The sequence below is a fragment of the Centroberyx affinis genome, unplaced genomic scaffold (assembly GCF_046629955.1).
Source record: "Centroberyx affinis isolate AG114_WGS23_722 - 3 ecotype Tasmania unplaced genomic scaffold, CSIRO-AGI_Caff_v1 ptg001466l_1, whole genome shotgun sequence".
NCBI lineage: Eukaryota > Metazoa > Chordata > Actinopteri > Beryciformes > Berycidae > Centroberyx > Centroberyx affinis.
The window spans coordinates 102,764-122,642 of NW_027279935.1; the positions used below are offsets into that span (position 1 = coordinate 102,764).

Genomic DNA, 19,879 nt, shown 5'->3' on the forward strand with positions numbered 1-19,879 from the left:
AAAATGCAAAAATAACTATGAACTCTTTAAACCCAAAAATATACAAAGGCTGCAGTGAATACAGTATTTAATATTATTTCATTTTGTAGTGAAATCAGACCACAGCAACAAAGATGGAGACTGATGAGAAGATGGGAATGCTTTTGGGAACATTCATTCTTATTAATTACTGCTTCCCTGCCTCTCTACACCCAGTTATTTCATTAAAGCTGCACTAGGCAACTTGGCACACTGGCGACCCCAAATGGCAGCGAGAGGGAACTGTTTCAAAAATTTGAACTTGAAGACCCAGAGGTCTGTGATGCTTTATACCAAAGGAAACCAAAGAGACAAGAGAGGAAACAGATCTAATGTTGGTGAGCTTTCTCTGGACGGAGTGCTGCTCACTGCTGTTTAGGAGACAGCTTGTGTTTCACTCTTAACTTTAGATTCATCACTTGCTGGAGTGGAGAAGTGACCATACTGACACCAGAATTTAATTTGGGCAGATCTATGATGTCTCAATTAGTGGAGATGTGACGCTTTTCTCTGTTGCAGCCCAACTTTGTGATTCAGGCTGAACAGACAGGTGGATTTTTACATACAAAATCTTGCCTAGTGCAGCTTTAATTCCACTCTGCATACATCTTGTCACATACAGTAGGTAGTGATATTACGCCATGCCATGCACTAATGCAGTGATTCTCAACCTTTTTCATATCAAGGAATCAAACCCAAATCTGAGAATATTTTTATTGGTAGATATGATTTTGTCCAGAAATCCATGACTATCTGTACTGTAGGTAGAGAGATAACAGTGAAACCATGATCAAAACAGTCATTCATATTATTATTATTATTATTATATACATTCTCTAATTGTGTTAACTTCTAGTGAACTAAATAATGGTGATAATAAGTTCAATTCATCAATTTGATGGGGACCCCCTGGAACCCCCTCAACGACCTCTGGTGGTCCCCGGACCCCACGTTGAGAACCACTGCACTAATGCATTTACTTTATTCGTACAAACAGTCCTCATGGCTCAGTGTGCCGATACACTTATCCCATATACTTCAGTGTCATAGGTTTGATTGCTGCCATTCTCCATGTTATACTTTTGGATAAGGTAGTAACACCTTGAAAATCACCTTTTAATGGATTCCTATGGGAGACCCGCAAGTTTGAATCTGACTTTTTATACTGGAATGCTGATCAGAGTGTATTTTTATGTGTTTGAGTGTGTGAAATGTCTCGTCAGGACACAGTGTGGTACAGAGTGGTTTCCTGCGCTGAAGATCGATCTGATCAAATGTGATCTGTGGCAGCAACACCAAACACATTATAAATAACATCTTCAAACAACTGTTTTCTATAAACTAGTTTCCACACATTGCCAAGTCAATGTTTCAAGACAACTGACCCACTTCTTACATGATTTTGTGGGAAAAAGGGTGATTTTTGTTAGACTCTGTGCACTGTAAATAGCCCTATAGGCCTACTTGTTAGGAAGGATTTTTTTTTTTTGCAGTGTGGCTTGTCTTCTTCTGCTCTTCAGTGTGTGTGTGTGTGTGTTCTCTCTCTCTCTCTCTCCCTCTCTCTCTCCCTCTCTCTCTCTCTCTCTCTCTCCCTCCCTCCACCTCTGCCTGGCTGTCAGCTTGCCTCGACCACGTAGCAGCTTCCTGGCAGCGGCAGCCGCTTGTGTCTACTCTCCCTCTCTCTCTCTCCCTCTCGCGCACACACACTCTCTCTCTCATACACACACACACTCTCAGTATCAGTAGCCTATGTAGAACCACGTAGCACCAGCTTTGGATTGTAACCACCACCCGAAGCGGCAATGGATCTCTTTGAATTCGACTTTTTCAGAGATTGGGAGCTTGAACAACCATGGTAAGTCTGACGCACACGGATTTATTATTTTCTGAGCTTTTTTATTGCTATTTTTAATGTGTGAGGGTTTTTTAAGAGGGATGAACGGACATGGCATCCCCGCTTTTAAGGCAAAATCAAGGCTTAAAATGCGTAGGAGTGTGTTGTTAGAGATGGAGAGGCAACCCGAACTGCGTCCCGCGTTCCGCCGGGCGAAATCGTGCGAACCGTCTTTCTTTGTCACCGTAAGCTGCCCGTTGTTGCTTGAGACAAACCGGGAGGCTCAGTCAGCATGCGCACGCACGCGCGCGCGCACATACGCGCAGCACAACGCCGGCTTTTTACTGCCTAATTCTGATACTGAGGAATGTTTGATTTGCATGTCAGCCCCGCACCGGGTTATTTGACAGTGCGGTGAAATAGTGAGCAGCAGTGATGTAGTGGTGAATAAAATGAAGGTGGGTCAGTTATAACTATTACCCACAGTCAGCGATCATCATAAGGCACGCGACCTCCAATATAAACAAAAATCTATTCTAGTTTCAGAAATGCATTATGTTTTTTTTTCCTGCTACATCCTCATATAACTTGTATTAGTTTCATACTAGTTACTGTGATATACAGTATAGCCTACTATTAATTTAGGTCATGGAATTTTTGAGAAAAATGTTGGTAAACTGTGTTGCTGGTTGGTCTGCTTTGGGCATAACACACACACACACACACGGATGGACACATGAATGAGTGAAGTTGGGCTGTGATGGTTTTGGGATGTCTATGGGACCTTGCTGCTTCACACATTTCATTGCTTAGTCTTATTTGGTGCTGCAAAGTGCTAATTAAACAGCCATTAGGCAATAACTAAAGTCTTTAACATATATTGATGTTGTATATGAATGAAGTCAGTGAGCAGCGACGTGCCTGTTGAGTGTCCATGTTGACATGCTGCTGTCATGTGTAGGCTAACATGCAGCCAGTGAGGAGAGTCAGTGCTAAGTGATGTGGCTCGCTCATGCCTTGACTATAGGGGATTTTGAGCTGACCCATACACCATTACATGACTTTACCTTACATCGCATTAAAAAACCTTTAATGTGCTCAATGAGGCGATTTTAGAGGCAGCGGAGTAGATAAGAGCAAAGGCCTGCAGAGAGCGAGGTGCTGCTCGAGGGATTTAACACTCGAAAGGACAAAGGAGGTTTTGGAGGCCTAAAAGAAGGCCAAGAAGCTGCCAGTTGAAAGTTGTTGAATCTAATTATAAACAGTGTTTATTTGCATGATTTTTTTAAAATATAACAGCACCGGTTTGTATAGTAACAGTGGGTCTAAGGAAAGTCATGGAGGGGCATTTTGAGAGCTGAGATATTTCAATATTAAAAGTCGAAACAGCAGTCACTTGACCACATGGAAAAGTCCATGCACGCTCAGCGAAATCCCTGGAGAAATAAGAGTTGGGAAAAAACCCCCAACATAGCCTGCATCCTAACAGTATGGACATCAGACATGCTCCACTACAGGTGTGTTAAGTGGAAGCACTGTGTTGGATGAAGTGTTGGTCTGGTCATTTCAGTGCAATACACGTCAATACACAAGGTTATGTAAGTGCAAGGCAGCTGTCCAAATGCAAATCCATTTGTTGGTGCAACTAAATTGAAATGATCAGTTCTGCACAATTAGATAAGTTATCTAAAGTCAGTCAATTAGCCTGTTGTCCTGAAATGCTGTGATGAGTGAATGTCTTGAATTAAGCTGAATCTATCTATCTATCTATCTATCTATCTATCTATCTACCTATCTATATGTATGCAGTGTTTTCATGGCAGCCTTCCCTGTTCCTGTTCCTGTTTTTTTTCCCTTTTTTTTTTTTAACACATCCTGAGCCGTCCACCATCATATCGGTGTTTCGCACATAGAGAGGACAGAGGATTGAGGGAGGTGCCAAAGCATAACACGTTCCCCTTCGGTCCCAAGACCTTACTGTGGGTGCGAGCGCGATGACTATAGGCGAGCTGGCGAGTCCTTATCCCAGTGCGAGTGCGGAAAGCGAGGGAGACGCGCCGGTGCTCTCCCTCGGCGGCTCCCGTCGAAGGGCCCTCGAGCAAAGGCACTTAACCCCCCGCTGCTGGAGTGGAGGGCCGCTCACACCGTAGCCTCTGGGTGTCTACGTGTGTAACCCCCCTCCCTCCCCCGGCACCGCTCCACCGCCAGAGCCGGCGCTGTAAATCGTCCCTGATGGGAAAGTCGGGCTGGCAGCAGTACGCTTAATTGCGTGAAACGAAACACAGAAGCGGCAAAGATTAAAAAATGCCACGTCGAACAATGAAAGGTGCTGCTGATTGGATGACGAGGTGGATGCTGTGTGTGTGTGTGTGTTACAATTTTGTACATTTAAATGGGGAAATTCAGGTGCTATGTGAACTTGTGTGGCACCAAATAACCGCACCTAGATGCCTCAAAATGCGAGTCCAGTGCGGTTCATTAGGAGTGAGAATATGATCCGAACCAACTACAGGAAATGACCCCAAAAACACAAGGTATTATGGGTATAAGGAGACGGATGTGGACATCTGATAGCCAGCACTTCCTCATACTTTGCAAGCCTAACATAATAAAAACGACCCGAGGGCAAACCACAGTCTGGCCTGATGCTCATATTCAGCTATTTCTTCACGTATTTTTAACCGGCATGAACACCAGAGAAGGGAAACTACAGCAAAAGAGCGCAGCCAAGTCCCATCATGCTTAGCTAAAGTTACAGGGCCTGACTGGAATCAAGACTTTTGTTTACAAGCTCCTGGTTCACTTGTAATTGGACCTAAACAAATCAAACGCAAAAAAATGCAACAAAAGTAAACTTTCCCACTCTGGTGCAGACCAAAGGAAACAAATGGCGGTGTCTGTTTGGGTCTATGTACATGAGCAGATTGAGACACAAACACATCGCCCGGCTCCTTTTAAGCTGCTTTGATGTAGCTGACGACTCAGCGTTTATAAACGTTCATGAATCACGACCCAACTCGTTCCGAGATCCTGGAGATCGCACGGCCGCTGGGAGATGAAAACATCGTCAACTGCTGAGAAATTGAGAGAAACGGTGTTATTTTCTCATTTTTAAAAAAAAATTCCACACAATGGATTTCACAGCTCAAACCCCATGAAGGCTGATGCATGAATGCCTCTAAAGCAGGAGTTAAAAGTTTGTCACTTGCCAGCATTGATGTGTGACTCCTGCCTTGACAGTGGATTTTCCCTCTAACTAGACATTTTAAAGGGAGGAAAAAAACGAGAGTAGACAATCCTGAAGCTCCCCGCGCCTTTTGTTAAATCCGAACGAATCGTACGCTGTAGGTCTCCTCCTCCTCCTCCTCCCGAAGAAATACCCTTTCATCTCCTCTTCTTCTTTGTTGCTCTCTCTCCCTCCCTCCCTCCCTCCCTCCTCCCCCTCTCCATCTCCATCTCTCTCTCTCTCTCTCCCCACGCTTCATTCCCTTGCACCGAGATCTGAAGGCTTTGTATGATTGTAATGGGTTTTCGCGTTTGACTGTTGCATACGCCTCGCTGTAATTGCCCATCATGTATCTGGCTAATCATGCTAGTGGAATCAGGGGGAGATTGCTCTGCATGTTAATTGACACTGATGGTGATTGGTTGAACCATTTAAATAGTTAATTAGTGAATTGATTACACATATCGTCGGCTTGGAATTATAAAGTTCCAGCTGCGCTACGTGTAGTTTTGAGATTTTGATGACACAGTTTTTAAAAAAAAAATGTAATTATGTTTATTGGTATGTTATTATTATTAGTAGTAGTAGTAGTGGTAGTAGTAGGAGTAGTATTGGTAGTAGTAGTAGTAGCATTAGTAGTAGTATTTACATTTTTTATATTATATATTTTGTTTTTCTTTTGTTTATTATATTGTGTGTTAAAATAGAGTTGGAATCAAAACTGAACTTTCCAAACTGGGGTGAAAAACTGAGTCTGAGAAGGAGATGAGGAGAAAAGAGGATGAGAGGATGACATATACAGGGCGACAGTTTATATTCAATGCAGTCAGTGTTCAGTCTCACAGTCCAGTATTCAATCTGCCCATCCATCCTCCCAAGGTTTCAATCAATTCAGTCACACTTCCAGGCTCGGAACTCATTCATCAGTCCGGAATCTGCTTGCCAAACCGGCTCCACTTAACGAACACTTCACACAGGAGCATCGCTAAACATCACTGAGGCTGTGAAAATAAGACGAGGCTCATCTCAGTCCGGGCTGCCAAACATTCACAAAGGCTCACACACAAAAACCTGTACCAGAAGGGTTTCTATTATCTTACAAAAGTCGATTTTAACACATACTGGTGGCACAATTGTCTCTCGAGGCTGTAGAATTGGATCTGTGGTACTTTGTGCCAACCAGAATGAACCAATGAGCTCACCTGGTTTCCATCTGGGAGGAAACGGCCGCTGTCCAAGGTGCTGAAGTCTCTCACCAGCAAAAACAATACATCCATTATAATCTACTTTTTACTTTTACCTTTAAAGCTATTTTTTATTGACTTACATAAAAATTTACAAAACTTCAGCCACCATGTATGAAGAGCTATGTTGTGTGCATATCTAATTTTTGACCAAAAGGCTTATAATTCCAAGGTCATGATATACAGACAGTACTGTAGATGTAGGCAGCACTGCTTTCTGGCACAAACATGGTCAGAGGGAAGATTTATGTGGTGTTTTTATTTGTAGCCATTCATTCATTCAACTTAACAATTCAAACAGATAATAAAACCACAGTAAAAACACATTGCATAAAAGCACACAAGACAAATCACCACAAACATCAGATGATAAGAGCTGACAGGGAGTCAATAGCTCAATACAGTGTAAAAGACAAGTACTTACACAGAGGTGTGTCTCTTCAAGCTGAAACATCTATGTAAAAAGAGACTTGGATGGAATAGTCTCCGGATCAAAAGCTCATCCCTAATTAAAAATAAAGTCAATATTCAAATATTTAAGTCATTTAATATTTAGCATTCGAGCTGCCTGCCGCAGCTGTAACTGCTTGACCAAACTCGCAGATATGAAACATGCCACAATGTTCAAAGATTTTCTTTTAATAGCGTGCAATTATTGCGATTTCCCTGTCGATGCAGCTACAAGCCTTGTAAGCACTAATTAGACTGTAAAGAGAAATAGCGTACATAACTGTACCAGGTGTTCCCCATGGGACTGGATCAGTGAGCTTCTGCTGTGGCTGCTGGTCTAATATTGGCACAGCCATTGTCTTCACAGCGCTTTTCCACCTTTAAATACTCATATTTATCTGTGTGGTTATTGCTCTAGATATAAAAGCCCCTTTTATGTCTTCTTTAAAGATTGCTTTTGGGGTAGTTTTGCTTTATTGGACAATACACAGCGGAGAGATGTGGGTAAGGAAGGGAGCGGGAGCTGTAATAGAAGCTGTGAGCAGATTCAAACCCAAAACATTGGGAAAAATTAATAAGAAATCATTCAATAATCAAATTGATTTTCATCACAAGTGCATGGTAATATAAAACACGATGAAACTGTCATTTTCAAATAATATTCCTTCATTTGTTGTGATACTTTAATTAGTAATGAGGTTAATTAGTTAATTAAGTATGTGTGTTTTTATAATTCATTTGGACATGATAACTCAATATCATTATTTCATCACAATATGTTTCTCTTTGATAACAGCCCTAATTGGCAGTACATGTCTATGTTGCCTTACCCTGCTAATCCACCGGGACTTTACCAGCCCCTTTTTATTCCTGCAGGGACTTGCAGTACAAGAGCAGGTGCGCTCTGTCGACCCGCCCCGTGTAAATAAAGGTTAAGAAGAGCCGTCCCCATCGGCCCGCTGTGGGACGGCGGCTAATGAGCGGCTCTCACAGCGATCATGTATTTTGTTTACTGCCCCGGTTATTGATTGCTAATCTCGTTTAGGAAAACGTGTCTGTTTCCGTCCTCGCATTCCCGTCTCGCATCACTCTTCCTGGATTTCTCTGCTCTGTCTCTCAAAAGGCTTTCCAGTCTCTGTCTCTCCCTCTCTTTCTTCTCTCGTTCTCTCAAAATTCGTCTGCACCTCTCTGTCTATGCCAAGGTCGGCGCTTTTAATTCCTAATTTGTCATTTTGGTGACTGCTTTTTTCAGGGTAACACTTAACTATTGAAGGATATAATAGGCTACTAATAATAATACTACTGCTACTATTACTAATACAACTACTTATTATAATAATAATAATGATAAGCTTGATTCTACAGCACCTTTTATAAGCAGTGTTACCACTGTGCTTTAGAAATGATAAAAAAACATAGAATCCAATCAAATACACAATAAAAAGTCGTGACTTGGGCAAGGCATATCAGCAAGAGTGTCTGTGTGTGTGTGTGTGTGTGTGTGTGTGTGTGAGTGAGTATTGGGGGGGTTTAGAGAACGAGAGAGAGAGAGCGAGAGGCTTGGCAGTCAACACAAGGTAGCTCCTGCCCTTGTGCCCCCAAGGTACCAACACAACACACACGCACACACACACACATACACATACAGACGTGCACGCACACACACACACACACACACACGCACACACACACACACACACGCACACACATACTCCCGCCCCCCCAGGTCCTGAGGTTGGCAGTGCCATCTGCCAAGAGGAGCATGGTGCTGAGGAATGATAACGCGTGCACACACACACACACTTACACAGTCTCTCTTTCAAATGCAAACACACACACACACACACACACACACACACACCCTAGAACCCAGTACTCTAGGAGTTCTCTCCTCTCTGTTGCAGTTGGCACTCCTGATATTGCTGATACCTACTTTGTGTCTTCATATCAGTGTGTGTGAGAGCCTGAGCATATGTGTGTGTGTGTGTGTGAGTCTTTTAAGGGGGCAGATAGCGGTGTTAATCATCACTCTGCATGGGCATGTCTGAAAACTGTATAGCTGCTGATCAGTGGGATGTTTTAGTAATTTGAATTTGAAACGGTTCAGTCGGCTCATTTTTCTCCGACATCAGTATGATGGAAGCACCGAGAGTGTTGTGATGTTTCCTGAGCTTGACGTAGAAGATATCAGACTGCTAACTGGCAATTAGTAGAGTAATTGCTGACCAGTACGCTGTTGCACTACCATATTTGCTCCAACATACTGAAAACGCCTGGATGTTATACTATACAGAGAGAGAGAGAAACAGAGAGATTTAACAGAGAGCGCTGATAAGCAGTTGAGGGTATTTCAATTAAAACACTTTCGCTCGCATCAGCCAATCAAAAGGCTCGTCCAATTAATCCCAGCAGGGTTGTATGATTTGGTTTTGTGTGTGTGTGTGCGTGCATGTGTGTGTCTGGCATGTGTGCGTGTTGGAAGAACGAGAGAGACAGACAGACGGAGCAAGCTAGTTAGCCTTACAGGAGAGTAGATTAAACACCGGATTTAAAATTAAACGAAATTAATAAAATTGAATTTGAATGCAGAGAGATATAGAGAGAGAGGGAGAGGGAGAGACAGAGAGAGGGCTAATGACGTAGCTTTTCTAGCCGAGACCAATTTACTGTGAGGTTTCAAAAGGTCATCTCCTACACGGAAGCCTGTCTGTGACAAATTACATTATTTACACCGGGTAGAAAGAGGCAACGAGACACAGAGAGACACAGAGTAAAGCAAGAGAGAGTTGCGAGGAGAGAGAGAGAGAGAGAGCATGTGTGTTTGAGCGGTTATAATTGGCCTACAGTGTTAACAGGAGAACCCTGATGACATTTGCTAACTGTAATGACGCTCTTGTTAAAGCACAACAGCGACATTTTTGACATGTGACTGCCGTGTCATTCTTGACACAAAGTGATGTTGCGTTTTGACATTTTCATTTTTTAGCGCAGGTAGCACTGTGGGGACTTCATCATCTGTCAAGCACTAGCATTAGCTGCTCCGGGGACATGCACTTACTCCGCTTTTGAAAAGGTAACTTAGAAATTCACAGTTTAAAGTACTGATCTGCAACATTTTAACATGAATAGACACAGCAGTGATTCAGCTTTCAACCAATTCATGAAAGCTTTTCCATTTGCTGTTCTAAACAGCCGGTGTCTGGTAGCTCTTTCCTGGGAAAAATCGCCTGGAAGTGATGTGTTTCACGTTTCCGTTTTTTTTTTTTAATAAACAGAAGAAGAAGAACTGGGTAGTTAGCATGAGCAGTGATAGCCACCATGGCTGAACAGACAAAAAAAATAGAAACTCAAACTACATCAACAGAAAATCCAAGCTCCGCCCACACTGTTTGATTGACAGGTGATCTCTGGGAAGAGCAGTGCAGAAACACCACAGCAATGAGGCTGAGCAACAAAGATGGAAACAAAAATTTAAAAATAACTATGAACTCTTTAAACCCAAAAATATACAAAGGCTGCAGTGCATACAGTATTTAATATTATTTCATTTTGTAGTGAAAGTCAAGATCGTACTTTTCAAGAGGTGACCTTGTCCGTTTGCTACTATTTATATTGAGCATAAAAAAAACAATAAAAAAGCCTGAATGCCATTAAGAACAGCGGCTCCCTAGAGCAGCTAATGGAGGAAAATGTAACTGACTTACTGCCATAGACTACCATGGTGTTTTAATCAAATGTGATGATTTTCATGGCTTTTCTTGTGTTTAAGATTAGCTAGACATTTTTTAGATACACTGGAATGCTGTGGTAATGATGAATCGACATAAAATGGGTGCCAAAATATCTCAATAAAGGAGAAAAGATGCAGAACATAAGATTATAGTACTGGTTTAATTTATTAGAATTTCAGTCGTCAATTATGTTCTGTTCATTACCCAACATGTTTTAAATATGGCTGCTAAATAGCAGTGTTTACAGTAAAATAGGTTAATTCTCTGACTGAAAATCTAATTCCATTTTTCTATTATTTTCAGTACATTACACAGCTATGGTTTAAGTACAGCTACTAAGAACCGAATTAGAGACATTTCACTGGCTCATATTTCCCCTAAAGGAGAGGATCCAGTTCCCCAAAGACCAACTTACTGTCTGTGTGTGTGTGCGTGTGTATGTGTGAATGTGTTTTTATGCATGCGTACTTGTGTGATTGCGTCTGTTTGCCCGTATGCCTGTGTGTGTGTGTTTGTGTGTGCGTGTGTGTGTGTGTGTGTCTCCCGTGGGCTACCCAGTCTTTCAGGAGAAGGGAAGAGCCAAAGGGATTTGTAGTTAAATGTTTTGGGATTTGGGAGTGAACAGAAATATTAATATTTAGATTTCATTCTAGCAAGGAAATGTCTTAAATGAATAAAGCATAATATTTGATTAACACATATTGGCGGGGTCCTGCAGAAAACCTCTTATACCAATCTAACTGACAGTTAATAATGTGTCCCATGTGTATGTAAATGTTTCATAACCCTGGGACCAAGCTAAACTATTGATAATAAATTGAAATTATAATGACCTATCAATGGGGAAAACAACCACTTTTGTAACTCATAGGTGACCAAAGCAAAGTTTTCTGTGTTAGAACTCAAAAGATTTTCTATCTCTCTAATGGAGAAAAAAGGATACAAATACAAAGTATACAAAGTATACAAAGGATACAAAGTATTATTATAATACCAAACTGAAGGTCTAATGCTTTGTTCAGTTCAAAGTTGGAAGTCGAAAATCCCCAGCTGGTCTTAATTACAGTTTCCCAGCACTATTACAACTGCCAGTGTCCAGTTTTGAAATAACAGACGAAAAACACGGACGCCGCAAGAAACTAGTGTTTACATGGCTGGTTTCTTTCTGCATGCAGCAGCTAAAGTTACGTTAACGACATTTGGCAGCGTTAGCTAGCTAGTTAGCGTAGAACGTTAGCAGCTGCATGTGCTGCTTTTCAGCTCAAATTTATGTGTTTAACCCTTTACCACACAGGTGATTTAATCAATTTAAGGTCATACAATACTGAAAATCAAACTTAAGTGTATTTTGAAGATACTGTGCAGCATTTACAGTGTCTGCCGCCATGTTGACGTGACGCCAGAGAGGCTAACTGCAGCTTGACAGAAATCGTGGAATTACAGGGTTCCGTCGCTTTTTTCCTTGTTGGAAGACTTTGGGATTTTGTGAATTTGTGACTTTCTGACATCTCTAGTATTTTTCAGGTATTACTATTTGCTGATACTCAGAGTTTTAAGTACCAAGAGTCGGTATCGACAGTCATAAAGTGCTATATCAGAACATCCTTACCCTCTTCTCCCCCTCCGCTCCTCTCTCTCTGCCGCTCCTGCTGTCCTCCAGGACAGCTTATCACCTCATTCATAATTACTCTCTGTCTTTTTCTCCATCTCCCCCCCCCCTCCTCCTCCCCCCGTTAACCTGTTCCTATCTCCCTCACCCCTCTTCCTCTCCCCCTCTCCTCTCTCTCTCTCTCTCTCCACCTCTCCTGCCGTCCTTCAGAGGCCCGGCTAATACATTTGTTATCAACTCGCTCCCTAATTAACGCGCCCTCTCTCTGTCTGATTCCCTCCTATCTCTATTACTCTGTCTAGATGTCTTCTTCGCTCTCTCTCTCTCTTTCTCTCTCTCTCACTATTTCATTTTGACTTTTTTCCCTCTCTCTCCATCTTCCCCTTCTGGTCTCCACCCCTCGCTTTTTTTTTTTTTTTTTTTTTTTTTTTGAATAGATGAATTTCAGGACGGCTCCTCATCCTCACTTCTAAGCCCTATTACCTACAAAGAACATTTGTCTGTCTGAAAGCCGGCAAGCCGCAGAGATCCATTTGCTGTGTGTATGTGTGTGTGTGTGTGTGTGTCTCCATCCCTCTTAGTTTCTCTCACTTTATCGGCGCGTCTCTGGGCGCCTGTCTCTATCTGTGTGGGCTTCTGTGTGTGTGTGTTTACAGCCTAGTGGTTCCCAAGCTGGGGCCCAGGGGCCTCCTAGGAGTCCTTCAAGGGGGTCCCAGAGGATCCTCAGCACAATTAAATATAGTTTAACTGTTATTTCATCCAGTAAAAGTTAAGCTAATGACAGAATGCAGAAGACTGTCTACTTTGATCACAGGTGTCACTCTCTCCTCTGTTCTCCTCCCAGCTGCAATATGAACAGTTATGTAATGCATTTCTAAGCGCTGTTTAAAAAGTAAATACCCTCTCAGATGAATCTCATCAAATGGGGGTCTGTAGTCTGATGTGTATCTGTTTAAGGCCATCAAATGAAACCGTTTGGGAATCCGTCAGCATCCCTTCAGCCCAGTATCATCTCCTCCAGGTGCACAAAAACATTTGAATACTAAAATTCGGTGGAATTCCCCTTTAGTTCCGGTCCCATGTCTACCCTATAAATCAACAGAAAATACATCTGTATATCTATCTATATATAGTTTTTTATGGTTTTGACACTAGGAAACCGTTTGGAAGGTGCTACAGCATGTGACTTTTTAACAGGAATGTTTTTATCCCCAATGACTTGCACTGGCATTGCTCACAAATGCTATAAATTTCTGCTTTCAGGAGCTCAACCACCAAAACCTCAAGCCCCCCCTCCCATCCTCCATCCCCAGACATACTCTCACATGTACACACACACACACACCATCCTAGCCTGACAGGCCGACTGAACCGTACTAATCTGCACATGGACACTGACACAAGCTATTCAGTCGAGAGTCTATCGACCAAGCTATATTTGTGCATCTGTCATTTACGCACGCTCTCCTATGCATCAACCTGGGTGTGTTCTGAACATCTGTTACTATGATGCCAATGCTGCTACACTGGCTTTGAATAATATACTCCGAGTGTTTTTTCATGTTGAGTCTGCTGTCATGCGGTACGTCTCGTCTGCTACAACTATATGCTGCTATTTGCAAGGTGCTGTTATGCTTTGTTCAGCACCTTGAGTGTCAGATCTATATTGTGTGACTGTCTTGTATTGTGTCAGCATCAATCAGCCAGGTCAAAATCCTTTGTGTATCCGTTGTGGCAAATTAAAACAATACTGAAAACAATATATGGTGTATATCTTATGGATGGATTTGTGAATGTATTGAACAATCTCTAGTAGTAGTAGTAGTCAAGGGTATACAGTAGTTATTCCCATCCATCTTATGTTTTTCAATAACGACCAGGCTGATATTTAGGTACACGCTGTTGTACAAGCCCCAGAGAAAGTGGTGTATTCTGTATAATGTGTATAATCCTGACTACACCACTGCTAAGCACAGAAAAAAAAAACCAAAAAAAAAACCAACCTTTGTCGAGCCTCATTAGCCTGTAGATAGATGGCAATGCTTTGGTGAGGACAGACTGCAAGCTGTAAGCCTTCAGTCTGCCCATATAGCGAGTAGAGAAAATGGCTAACAGGGAGCTCAATCAATATACTAAGTGTGTGTGTGTGTGTGTGTGTGTGCATTGCCGATGTGTGTCTGCGCATGCATATCTGTAACCAAGCGCCGGCTGTCTAAATGCGTATTGATCCTCAGGTGTTGTTTTGTGTATCTGATGGTTGGTGGTTGTTTTAGTTTCATTAAGGCCGGCTTGCACACACTCGGCTGGAGAAATTATGACAGATACAGCCGATTGCAGCGTGATTCATCAGTGTGATTTTAAAGGCAGTTTTCAGGAGGACATTCTTCAGCTATTGGCAATTGGACATGATGTACTTTGGGTAGTGTGCAGCCAGTTCCTTATTCCCACTTCTCCCGCATATATAATAATGCAGTACAGACATCGGAGCGAAATAGCATCTCCTTTGAACTCCAGGTATTTACACGCCCACACACACACACACACACGCGCTCGCACAATAGGACATGAAGAGACACACACGCACACTCCAAGAAATAAAGAGAGGTCTGTATCAATACATTTATGTTTACGATGGCTCATATCCAACAGTGATTCAAGCACAACACATACAGTATATATACACACACACACACACACACACACACACACACACAACACGCACACGTGTGGGTGTCTGTATTTGTGCACACAGCTGGTCCTACTGTTTGTGTTTACTGTTATGGGACTATCCATAATTCCATATTCCTTTGCTGCTATTGCTCCGTCTTGCTTTTCTTTCAAATTCATCTCTTTGATGTCGTCTAGTCATTATTTTCCTCTCCTGTAGCCTGTGCTCCCTTATTCCCTGGATGATTAGAGGAGAAAGAAAGAAGGAAAGAAAGGAAGAAAAAAGGAAAGAAAGAAAGCCATTTTTTTTTTTTTTAGTATGCTTTTCCAGACGTTTCCTTCCTACTACTTGACTAATTGGGCCATTTTATAAACCATTTGTGTGACTCAGTCTCCTGAGGCGGTGTACCAAGTTTGGTGGTGATAGGTTAAAAACTGAAAAATCCACCCAATATATCAATCTAATCTTACCTACTGAAAAAATGAATGATGAAATGAAAGAAATTACAAGAAATACAATATGATGAGTTTTGATTTTCCTTGGAGCTAATTTGTATATGTGGATCTGTGTATCAAGTTACATGTTAATCAGAATTAAAGGTGCTACATGTAGCATTTTAACTTAAGTAAATCATTACCACATGAATTTTGATACATTAATATAAACAAACAAGACCGTCACTGAGAATATTGACAGCCTCTACGTGCCATTCTGTCAGATTTGAGGGCAATATGCTCTATTGCTTTACAGCACAAAGGCAAATTGCTTTATGGCACAAAACAGGTAGAGGGCGGCCTTCTTCCTGCAAAAACAGAGCTAAAGCTGTCAGAGTTTCTGACAGATGGTGGAAGGCCGATGGAAAAATCACTTTCAACATGTTTATCCTCTTCAGTAAAGCCAAAGAGAAAACAAACGCACCCGGTGCGACACCAGGGAGGGGGAGGGGGGGCAGAAAGCAACAGGCTTTATGGGAAATGTAGTCAGTTGTCTTGACCATGGTCTCATTTGTTTACAGTAATTATACCAAGGTATCACTATTAATTTGACCATGATATATTGATGTTTCAAAATGCTACACATAGCACCTTTAAAGATTGTCAGTTATAGGCTTTTAAAGTATTAATGTTTGAACTTCAGTTATAGCGCCACCATTAGGCAAACCAGGTTAATATTTGTTTTGAAGCATTTGAACATCATTAGATATCATAGTGCAATGATAGAAGTCTGTATCATGTAGGCTCTCAGGGGGAATTGAGAATCGGCAGAAGAATAATAATAAGGATAATAAACCTGAGCAAAAACAATAGAGCTTCAGACCCTGCGGGGCTTCAACCTCTAAAGAAGTAAAGAAAGAAACCAGGTCAAGTTGTTAATACTATTGTAAATAACAACACACACACACACAACGCCACCCACCTCCCACGTGTTCACACACACTTCCCACCATCTCTCCATATGTTTTTATTCAATCCTTCACCCCCCTCTCTTCTCCTTTCTTCTCTACATTCTTCAATTCTTTGTCTCCTTCTTTGTCTGTTTCTCTCTGGTTTTCTCTCCCTCTATCTCTCCTTCTCGCTCAGCATAATTACCATGTCATCAAAGTAAATCCCTCAGACTGGAGTCTTTTGGCTTCATGGGGATTTGTAATATTTTCATCATTTATTTTATAATATCATGCTTTAGTTATTTTAGTCAGAGATAATGTTCTACTTTCCTTTTTCTGGAGATCAAAAGCAGATCTCTACAACGTTACGCTGCGCTGGGCTGGGCTGAGACTTTGGCTATAATTACTTTCTAATGATTTTTTGCTCATCTTAGTGAGTTTTAAGAAGTTGTTAGTGGGCCCTAACAAGTTAAACAAGTTTATATTTAGACGGTATTGCAGACTGCACAAATGAACTCGTACGCAGACGTGAAAGGTTGACTAAGGTAGCATCATTTGTGATATGTGGAATGTAGTGGATGAATACAAGTAAATGTTCCTGCTGTTTTGTAGCTGAAAAATATGAATTGAGAATATTACCCATTTGGCAAAATAGCTGTCAGACCAAATTCGGCCTCTCTGATTCCACTTACACCCCTTTGTTGAGAAAAACATGCCCGAATTTGAGACCTGTCCTGGCTTCTTGAAAAGGCCAAGGCTGTTGGTTGTACTCTGTGTGTGGCTGCCTGATTCACCGCTGCTCTGCGGCCCCTCAATAACCTCAGAGATGTGTGGCACAAGTTGCCCATTCACTTTATCGACCGGCTCACGGAGTACAGTTTGACCTTTTGGGGTTTGAAGCTGCCGCCAACCCGTATTTTGTGCAGATATTCGATATGTTTACATTTAACCGTTTCAAAGCTCAAGATCAGAAGGCAAAGATTCAGTGTGTTTGCCCCAGAATTTTATTCTTGGGGAAAAGCTTCTGAAACAGCATGTAGACCAGTGATTCTCAACCTTTTTCATATCAAGGACCCTAATTTAGTCCACATTAGGGCCCCCATTTGATGAGATTTTGTCTCTTGGACCCAAATCTGAGAATGTTTTTATTGCTAGACATGATTTTGTCCAGAATTCCATGACTGTCTGTATTGTAGATAGAGAGATAAACAGTGAAACTATGAACAAAACAAAACACTCATTCTTCTACATTCTCTAATTGTAAAAAATAATGCTGAAGTTCACCAATTTGCTGCGGACCCCCCTCAAGGACCCCTGGTGGGCCCCGGACCCCACGTTGAGAACCACTACTGTAGACCATTGTGGGACACTAAAAGTCATCCAAACTAACCCAAAGTAATATTAATAAAAACATAGTCATGCGTAAGTGGAATCCAATAAAAATAGCAGTTCAGGATAAGGGCTTCCCATGGACAAGCAGTGCAGTATTGATCAATTCTACAATATAAATCAAATTTTAATAAAACCAATTTGTAATAAAAGGCCAATACTGATGTATCAGTGTAACCCTACTGTAGAGGCCCAGACTGGTGTTTCTGTCCTGTAGCTGAACTGGGTCAGTGTGTAATGCTGTATCACCATGAGCCATCTTGTGCCCACGAGGGGATAACAACTGAAAACAGATTCCAGGTCCCGTCTGACTCGCTCAGCTCCGCAGACTGGCAGAACACAAAGTCCTTGTCTGTCTGAAGCCGCCGAAGAGCTAGGCTTCTCAAAACATCATATCCCCGGTGTAGCACCAGGTACGTGGGTGGCCTTGATGGTCTGCCATGCAAGGAGAGCCGACCTAGAAAACGATGCCTGTCCTGTCAGGTCCTCCTCTCCCGGCCCCCCCAGGAACACCTGCTTACACACAGAAAAGAAAGAAAGAAAGAAAGACTTCACATTTCTTTGTGTCTCTCCAGAGAGTCCTCAATTAATAAATGTTTTGATGAGATGAACACCACAAATCTGGGTTGGGATGTTTTCTCTTCAGCTCATATTCGCAGCTCATTCCCATCTACAGAGCAAAATATTTTTTTTGACATTTCTTCAAAAGATTTTTTTTTCCACTCTAAAAGAAAGCCATTTTTCTTCATATCTCTAGAATAAACATTTTTGAGCCTTGTACTGCGGTCTCCTTTTTTCTAAACCGTGACTGCATTACCCAGAGGGAAGCTTTAACAGCAGAACGGTCAGCAGGCTCTACCCACTGAGCTACAAAAGACTACTAGTTTAATACAATTACATAGTTGCAGCCATTGTTGGAGTCCCACATTTTACTGCACACTTATTGCACTCCTGCTACATTTCAACAGCTTGGCCATTTTGTTCTCCTTTCAGTGTAAGAAGGCACAAGGAATGGGATTGACTACAATATGTGTTTCAGTACTTTCTGTTACCCTGTATAGAAATGTCTAGTAGTAGAGGTGGTTGGGGAAAGAGATCTAACTGTCCTTATAGTGGCCATTTTGAACTTGCAACTTACATTCGGGGTGGGAAACTTTACCTTGCATATGAAAGTAGCGTATACTACGTGTAAGTGAGGATTCCACATAGACCTAACAGTTATCAAATTAGCTAGCAATGTCAGGAACAACAACTGCAACGACTGAATTTAGCAAGGAACTTAGCTAGCTTAGCTAGCTAGATTCCAGTAGCTAACTATAGTGGGCCAAATATATTACCTTCAAATGTGAACCTATGCCTCCTGATTCTTGAAATCCAGTCGTTTCAAATAGCCTACATTTTTCAGTTGGGAATCTGTGAAATGATTTATATGTTTTTCCAGTTCTCGACGTTTCTTTGATGTGCATCTTGGTACACAACAGTCGGACATAACTGGGCTGTACTTGGTCTTCTAGGTAGTTTCTCATCCCAAGTGTGAGGAAAGCTCAAAATGGCCACTGTTGTAAAAGAAGGTTGAAAACAATGGTTGCTTTTTCACCTACTATGAACAGCTAATAGGATTAAGTTTTTCTGTCCTTTGGATCCTGCTTTTTCACAGTAATAATGTGGTCTAGGCTGATAGGTGAATATAATCTGCTATACCCCAGTGAAAGAGATGGGTATACTCTGTAAGTCTAAACTACATGTCCTACAGTAAATGTAAATATGATACTTTATATGCTATATTTTTTACATTCACCCAGAATTTTTCGAAGCCCAGAAAGAGCTATTTGTGAAAGCGAGACTAAAGCACAACATGAAGAGGAATGGGGAGCTGAAAATAACATGTTTCAGTCACTGGAGTCTTTTCCCCACGGCACTTTCACCACAGCACTAAGAGGCAAATACAGGTCAGTCAGGCCCCAGACACTTCGCTCCGCTGTACCTGTGTGCTGTCAAACTTCATCACAGTTTACAGCACTTGAGAAAATCAGCTACAAATCATGTCTTTTCTTCATTGAGCAGTATCTACCTAAAAAAAGGAAGTGCTATTGTTGTGGAAATCTAGCACCTTTGATGTGAATTTTCACACAAGTCCAGCTATCCTCTTTTAGCATTCAGAAAGGACAGTCTAAGACTACTCATGTCGACATTGTGGGAAAAGACTCCTTTTTTTTCCTCCTGTTTTTATTTTTTGATGTATAGGTGTATTATTTGAAATACACATCTTATCTGCTGACTTTCTGGTAACAGTTCACAACCCTGCCTGACATGGATTATGGCAGAT

The 19,879-nt window shown here is 41.7% G+C and overlaps 1 protein-coding gene across 1 annotated transcript in view; it reads left to right on the forward strand.

Moving 5' to 3' along the window:
* The first annotated feature begins 1,758 nt into the window (after positions 1-1,758).
* aff2 (AF4/FMR2 family, member 2) overlaps positions 1,759-19,879 on the forward strand; it is a 117,044-nt gene continuing 98,923 nt past the window's right edge. Inside the window, exon 1 of the mRNA XM_071526828.1 lies at positions 1,759-1,873. Coding sequence (XP_071382929.1) covers positions 1,821-1,873 — 53 coding nt within the window. The 5' untranslated portion in view covers positions 1,759-1,820. The remainder of the gene's footprint in view (positions 1,874-19,879) is intronic.